Raw genomic sequence first — 7,877 nt, forward strand, 5'->3', positions numbered from 1 at the left:
GCAACCTGCACCTCCCGGGTTCAAGCGACTCTCCTGCATCAGGCTCCCGAATAGCTGGGATTACAGGCGTCCGCCCCCACCCTGGCTAATTTTTTGTATCTTTAGTAGAGTCGAGGTTTCACCATGTTGGCCAGGCTAGTCTTGAACTCCTGACCTCAGATGATCCACCCGCCTTGGCCTCCCAAAGTGCTGGGATTACAGGCGTGAGCCACCGCGCCCAGCCTATGCCTAGCAATAATTTTTTTTTTTTTTTTTTTTTTAGACGGAGTCTCGCTCTGTCGCCAGGCTAGGCTGGAGTGCAGTGGCGCAATATCGGCTCACTGCAATCTCCACCTCCCGGGTTCAAGCGATGCTCCTGCCTCAGCGTCCCGAGTAGCTGGGACTACAGGCGCGCACCACCATGCCCAGCTAACTTTTGTATTTTTAGTAGAGACGGGGTTTCACCATGTTAGCCAGGATCGTCTTGATCTCTTGACCTCGTGATCTGCCCGCCTCGGCCTCCCAAAGTGCTGGGATTACCGGGGTGAACCATCGCGGCACCTAGCAATTCTTTAGCGGTCTTGGTTTACCTCCCCTTTAGAAGGGGCTTAAAGGCAAGCAAGGCACATTGTTGCCTAGGCTTGAGGCTTGCTCTCACCGATAAACAACACTTACTCAGCTCTGGGGACGACACAGGAAACGTTCCCCACCTCCAGGCGGAGGCTGCAAAACGTGTCAAAACCATCCCTGACATAATGTCAAGAGTAGCTTATACCAGTTTCATCTTCCTTGGCATTCGAACTGCGTGTAGAACAATTAGCATTTAATATTTGGTAATTAGCATGCTTAATGTGATTCTGAGAAGTTCTTTGACATTCTCATAAAAACAGAAAGCACATTCCCACCCACCCTTCAAGGAGCAAGACCCAGTTTGTCAAGAAAAATTGCGTGCCAGTCTTTTCTGGTGCTGAATATGTATGTTCTGGGCCTCTTCCTGGACACTTGGTAAATTTAGAAACTCGTTTAGAAAAGCACTTCTCTCGTATTCAACAGCCATAGGCTCATGGCTCAGAGGAACTAAGGGAAAATGGCTAAATCCAGCTTGTTAATTCGCGGACTGTGATGATTCTTTCCAAGTAAATAAAAACCCTCAGTTCGCCCGGACAAGCCACATAATCTGTTCAAATCCAACAAGGAACCAGATTTTGGACGCAGCGAGGGATACGTTCTACTCGCTCCGTGCAACAACGTAACCCACTGTAGCTGCCCGCTCCCGTGTCTCCAGCCCAAAGGCTGACTCCCGAATCCGCACGTCCCAGCGCTCTCGCACTCCGCACCAAGCCCGAGTCCCGCAGTCCCTAGCGGCCCTCGGTGCTTCCCAACCCCGAGAAGGGAGCAGAGGCCGGTGGTGCACCGCCCCGGCTGGTTGAGGCGGAGGAAGGACCCAGACCCCTTCCGCCGGTCCAGCCCGCCCCGGAACCCTGCCCGGCAGCCCGGCCCCGGCCGGGCCCCACGTGGCCCCTGCAGCGGGCCGCACTACCTTGCTGCCGCCGACGGACGGCGCCCCCCAGCCACTCCGCGCCGCTCTGCGTGCCGGTGGCCAATGAGCGCTCGGCGAGGCCCCTTTGCCATTGGAGAGCGCGGGTTCCGCCCCCGCCGGCAGGCCCCGCCCCGCGCCCGGGTTAGGTTGCGGCGCGGGCGGCGGGCGGAGCTGGTCCCGTTGTGCTGCGGCTCCGCGCGGCCTGCAGTCCCGGGCCCGCGCCCCGCGCCGCCCGCCCGCCTGCCCGCAATGGAGCCCGGCCCCGATGGCCCCGCTGCATCCGGCCCCGCCGCCATCCGCGAGGGCTGGTTCCGCGAGACCTGCAGTCTGTGGCCCGGCCAGGCCCTGTCGCTGCAGGTGGAGCAGCTGCTCCACCACCGGCGCTCGCGCTACCAGGACATCCTAGTCTTCCGCAGGTACCGCCGCTGCCCGCGGGCGCCGGCTTCCTCGGCTCAGCCCAGGCCGCCTGCTGCCCGCCTCACGGGCCCCTCCACGCCGGGACCCAAGCCGGCCGGACCCCGTCCTGCCCTGGCTCCCTCGCCACCCCTCACCCCGCCTCCCTGGGCTGGGGCTGGGGCTGCGGGCTGGCCTCTTGGGCGGGGGAGCCGGAGTCTGCGCCCCGCTCCACGTGTCAGCCTCGGGATACGTCAGAGCCCGAGTAGACCCCGGTTCCCAACCCAGCCTCCACCCGGCGGCCCGCCTGCCGTTCCTCGCCACGTGTCACCACCGCTCCTCACCCCTGGGACCCCTAGGCGGGGTGGGGAGACCCTCCTCACCCAGGGCGGCTTGGGGTATGTTTTCCCCACCCCAGAGAACCCAGGCCCCTGACTGTCACTCCGCCCGCAGTAAGACCTATGGCAACGTGCTGGTGTTGGACGGTGTCATCCAGTGCACGGAGAGGGACGAGTTCTCCTACCAGGAGATGATCGCCAACCTGCCTCTCTGCAGCCACCCCAACCCGCGAAAGGTACCCCAGTGTCCCCTGGAACAGTGCCGGACGAGGGGCGGCCCCAGGTGTGCCCCGGACTCTTCCCAGATGCTGCCTGCACGGTTGTCAGAGAAAGGGCTAGCAAGGCCAGGGAGTCCCGCAGAGAGGTGGGGGCCGACACTGACGCCGCCTCGGAAGCCTAGGGCAGCCCTGGAAGGAACTTCCAGGAAAGGGGACACCAGCACGAAAGATTTTCCGAGGGTAGAAAATGATGAGGCCCGTGGGTCCGAGGGACCAGGGGGTCTGCTTCTGGGTCCTGGGGGCGCCCAGTTCTGCCAGGGCCCCTGCCTTTACTGCCCCCTCCTCCCAGGTGCTGATCATCGGGGGCGGAGATGGAGGTGTCCTGCGTGAGGTGGTGAAGCACCCCTCCGTGGAGTCTGTGGTCCAGTGTGAGATAGACGAGGTGAGTGCCGGCATAGAGCCAATTGGGGGGGGGTTTGAGTCCTGGTTCTCCCGCCGGCCAGCTGTTCCCTTCAAATGGGTGCACGCCCCTGAGCAAGGCAGGTGGGGCCTGTTTCCCCATCTGGAAAACACCTGGTCAGGGAGGGTTCAGTAGGAAAACCAGATGGCAGAGAGCCTGGCAGGTGGTGAGGGCACCTGCGTGGCGAGTTCTTAGTAAGACTAAGCAGATTTTTTTTTTTTTTTTTCTTCTGAGACGGAGTTTTGCTCTTGTTGCCCAGGCTGGAGTGCAGTAGCACAATCTTGGCTCACTGCAACCTCCACCTCCCAGGCTTAAGTAATTCTTCCACCTCAGCCTCCCAAGTAGCTGGGATTACAGACATGCGCTACCATGCCCAGCTAATTTTATATTTTTAGTAGAGATGGGGTTTCTCCATGTTGGTCAGGCTGGTCTTGGACCTCGTGACCTCAGGTGATCTGCCAGCCTTGGCCTCCCAAAGTAGTGGGATTACAGGCGTGAGCCATCCCGCCCAGTCGACTAAGCTGATTTTTAAGCTGATTTTTAATCTCATCCCCCGGCAGGGCCCAGAGACAGCTCAACTATTAGTACATTACCCCTTATGCTCAGTAGCTGCTCACTAAAATCATGCTACGTGCCAGGTGTTGCCCGGGTACGGGGACAGTAGTAGACAGATCAGTCCCTGCCCCCTAGGAGCTGATGTCCTAGTTAAAGGAGACATCAAATGGCCAGACATGGTGGCTCACGCCTCCCAGCACTTTGGGAGGCTGAGGTGGGCGGATCACAAAGTCAGGAGTTTGAGACCAGCCTGGCCAACGTGATGAAACCTCCATCTCTACTAAAAATACAAAAAAAAAAAAAAAAATGGCAGGACTTGGTGGCATGCGCCTGTAATTCCAACTACTTGGGAGGCTGAGGCAGGAGGTTGCGTTGCAGTGAGCTGAGATCGTGCCCCTGCACTCCAGCCTGGGCAGCAAAGCAAGACTCTGTCTCGAAAAAATATTGACTGGGCGGACGTGGTGGCTCACGCCTGTAATCCCAGCACTTTGGGAGGCTGAGGCGGGTGGATCACCAGGGCAGGAGATCCGAGACCATCCTGGCTAACACGGTGAAACCCCGTCTCTACTAAAAATACAAAAAATTAGCCGGGCATGGTGGCAGGCGCCTGTAATCCCTGCTACTCGGGAGGCTGAGGCAGGAGAATGGCGTGAACCCGGGAGGCGGAGCTTGCAGTGAACTGAGATCGCGCCACTGCACTCCAGCCTGGGTGACACAGCGAGACTCCATCTCAAAAAAGAAAAAAAAGAAAAGAAATAAATAGGAAGGGACAAGAAAGCCACTCAGACAGGGTGATTTGGTCTGGAAGGAGCGGGTAGGGATGGGAGAGAGGAGCTCAAGCCACAGGCAAGAGCCGGCTCTCGAGGAGAAAGAGAGGTACCAGAGTTTTTCCCACTTTACACATTATAAACTGAGGTTCCTGAAAGGGGCCAGCTGTGGAGGCTCACAACTGTAATCCTAGCGCTTTTCGGAGGCCGAGGTGGGAGGATCCCTCTAGCCTAGGAGTTCGAGGCAACATAGGGAGACTCCATCTCTACCAAAAATTTAAAAAGTAGCCGAGCATGATGGAACACACTCGAAGTCCCAGCTACTCAGGAGGCTGAGGTGGGAGGATCACCTGAGCCCTGGAGGCCGAAGGTGCAGTGAGCCATGATCCATGCCACTGTACTCCAGCCTAGGCCACAGAGTGAGATCCTGTCTCAAAAAAAAAAAAAGAAAAAGGAAGGGCTTGGCCAAGGCCACTTGCCTGTGAGGCACTTGGAGGGTCCCACGTGGCTGTGTCTGGCTCCAGGTCCCCCAGCCCCTTGGCCCAGTCTGGTCCCTCCCATCCCCTCCAGGATGTCATCCAAGTCTCCAAGAAGTTCCTGCCAGGCATGGCCATTGGCTACTCTAGCTCGAAGCTGACCCTACATGTGGGTGACGGTTTTGAGTTCATGAAACAGAATCAGGATGCCTTCGATGTGATCATCACTGACTCCTCAGACCCTATGGGTAAGCAGCGGATGGGCCCCAGGGTTTTCTGACAGCTGCGGGTCTGGAGGTCAGCCTCCCCCAGGCCTTCAGAGTCGAGGATAGAGCAGCCTCCTGCCCCTTGAACTAGAGCTGTACTTTTCCCTTCTCAGTTGTTACCTGCCCTCTGAAACATGGCTCAGGACAGTAGGCAGGAGCCAGGCCACTGCCCTGAGTTCACAAGCTGGGCCCCAAGGAGAGTGGGGATCTGGCATTGGGACACTGAGGCCCCTGTGTCCTCTTCAGCCTCCCCTCTGCTCTGGACTGGTCAGCACTGGAGTGGGGGCAGGCTCTAGTCTTAGACCAAGGCCTGGGGTAGAGGTTCCTCTGCTGTGGTGCCAATGACACTCCCCCAAGAATGGGACTCAGGTGTGGAGCCTGTCACCCACAGACCTGGGTTCAGATCCTGGCTCTGGCCACCTGGCAGCTGTGTGGGTCTGTGTCGCGGGGTAAGAGTGGCCCTGGAGGTCTCAGCCAGACTGTGTTCAGTGTGTCTCCCTCCATCCTTCCCCAGGCCCCGCCGAAAGTCTCTTCAAGGAGTCCTATTACCAGCTTATGAAGACGGCCCTCAAGGAAGATGGTGTCCTCTGCTGCCAGGGTGAGCCACAGGCCTGGGGCAGTGGGGCGGGGCGGGTGGGGCGGGGCAGGGCAGGCCCTGCCAGATGCTGATGCTTCGGGGCCCCCAGGCGAGTGCCAGTGGCTGCACCTGGACCTCATCAAGGAGATGCGGCAGTTCTGCCAGTCCCTGTTCCCCGTGGTGGCCTACGCCTACTGCACCATCCCCACCTACCCCAGCGGCCAGATCGGCTTCATGCTGTGCAGCAAGAACCCGGTGAGATGGGGGCGCCCACGGGTGGGGGTCGGGGGAAGGTGGGCGTAAATAAAGAGCCCTCCCCTGCCGGGCGCGGTGGCCACGCCTGGAATCCCAGCGCTTTGGGAGGCCGAGGCGGGCGGTCACGAGGTCAGGAGATGGAGACCATCCTGGCTAACACGGTGAAACCCCATCTCTACTAAAAATACAAAAAAATTATTTTTTGTATTTTTACAATACAAAAATACAAAACGGCGGACACGGCGGCGTTTGCCTGTTGTCCCAGCTGCTGGGGAGGCTGAGGCAGGAGAATGGCGTGAACCCGGGAGGCGGAGCTTGCAGGGAGCCGAGATCACACCACTGCACTCCAGCCTGGGGGACAGAGAAAGGCTCCATCTCAAAAAAAAATAAATAAAAAAAAAGAGCCGTCCCCAGGCCAGGCGCGGTGTCTCACACCTGGAATCCCAGCACTTTGGGAGACCGAGGCGGGCAGATTGCTTGAGGTCAGGAGTTCAAGACCAGCCTGACCAACATGGAGAAACTCCATCTCTACTCAAAATACAAAAAAAACCCAAAAAACAAAATTAGCTGGGTGTGGTGGCGTGTACCTGAGGCTGAGGCAGGAGAATCACTTGAACCCAGGAGGCAGAGGTTGCAGTGAGCTGAGATGACGCCACTGCACTCCAGCGTGGGCAACAGAGTGAGACTCTATCTCAAAAAAAAAAAACAACAAAGTGCCCCCCCTGATGTGCCCTGGCCCGGTCCCCAGAGCACCAACTTCCAGGAGCCGGTGCAGCCGCTGACGCAGCAGCAGGTGGCACAGATGCAGCTGAAGTACTATAACTCCGACGTGCACCGCGCCGCCTTCGTGCTGCCCGAGTTTGCCCGCAAGGTGGGTGGCCTGTGGGGCCAGGTGGGGGGACCCAGGGACCCAGAGCACCCTCCTGACTGGCCTCGTGTCCCTCCAGGCCCTGAATGACGTGAGCTGAGCCCAGGTGCCACTGCGGATGCCACCCAGGACCTCGGACCTTGGAGCCTGCAGGGTGCCTCGGCCCCTCTAGCCCTGGGCCAGACCTCCTCCCGGCTCTCGCCCACCAACCAAGTGTTACAAGCCCCAGAATGCTGCCCGGCCTGCCCTGCTAGGCGGACTGTCTGTGTGTCTGTCTCTCTGGCGTTCCACCTCCAAGCCTATACCAGCTGTGTACAGCGCCATCTCTCTGCCTTCCGTTGCCCCTCACTCACCAAACACGTGTATTTATAGCAAAGATTGGAGTTCTGTGTCTCCTGACCTTGGCTGGGCCCAGGCAGGGCCACATTCATTGGGCGCCTCTGGGGTGAGGGTCTGCAGGGGCCTTGCTGTCTGACCCCCAAGGGTCTGCTGCAGGCCTGGGGCTGCAGGTGGGCCCTCGTGGATAGCCTGGGGCACAGAGGATCACCGCAGTCATGTGGGACCCAGAACTGTCCTGGGAAGCTGACATAGCCGTACCAAACCTTTCACAAGACCACTGGTGACAGCCCCCCAAGGCAGTGGGGTGAGTGAGGTCAGGGTGGGGCTGCCCGGGAACCTCCTCAGAATTGAGGCCACTCACAGGTGTAAGTCAGGTCCCATCCAGGTGCTCCAGGGCAAATACAGGAAGGGGTAGCAGGGCTAGTTTTTTGGGCCTTTTTAAGCACACCAGGAGCTTAACACTGGCCCGGTGATTATGCCCTGACCCCACTGGAGGTATTCAGGCTTGGGTTCAAATGCCCACCATGCCCTGCCTCCCGTGTGGACAAATTGAGAAAGCAGATGTGGGCGCCCGCACCAGGGACTGCGAGGACAGGGGCTGTCCCCTCTCCAAGGTGCTGAACTCCTGCCTTCCAGGACGCAACGGTGGGAGGAGGACAGAAAAAGAACCCTCCTTGCATGGGCATGGGCCTGAGTTGCCAACCCCTTTCCCCACCCTGGGCAGGGCCTGGGCCACAGGATGAATCAGGGTGGGAGGCCCCACTCCCAGCTGAGGCAGCCACCTCAGAGCCCTGACTCACCCGGGAATGTTTTCCGGGACATCAGAATAAGGGGGATTCAATTTCG

At 59.1% G+C, this 7,877-nt stretch overlaps 1 protein-coding gene across 1 annotated transcript; it reads left to right on the top strand.

Annotated features, from left to right (window-relative positions):
- The first annotated feature begins 1,688 nt into the window (after positions 1-1,688).
- LOC105473145 (spermidine synthase) lies at positions 1,689-7,068 on the top strand. Its single transcript, XM_011726785.3, has 8 exons — positions 1,689-1,935; positions 2,366-2,486; positions 2,818-2,910; positions 4,821-4,974; positions 5,507-5,590; positions 5,679-5,824; positions 6,573-6,695; positions 6,772-7,068. Exons 1-8 carry the CDS (start codon positions 1,769-1,771, stop codon positions 6,790-6,792), a joined length of 909 nt encoding a protein of 302 aa, XP_011725087.1. The 5' UTR covers positions 1,689-1,768; the 3' UTR covers positions 6,793-7,068.
- The last annotated feature ends 809 nt before the right edge of the window (positions 7,069-7,877 follow it).

The sequence above is a fragment of the Macaca nemestrina genome, chromosome 1, assembly GCF_043159975.1.
Source record: "Macaca nemestrina isolate mMacNem1 chromosome 1, mMacNem.hap1, whole genome shotgun sequence".
NCBI lineage: Eukaryota > Metazoa > Chordata > Mammalia > Primates > Cercopithecidae > Macaca > Macaca nemestrina.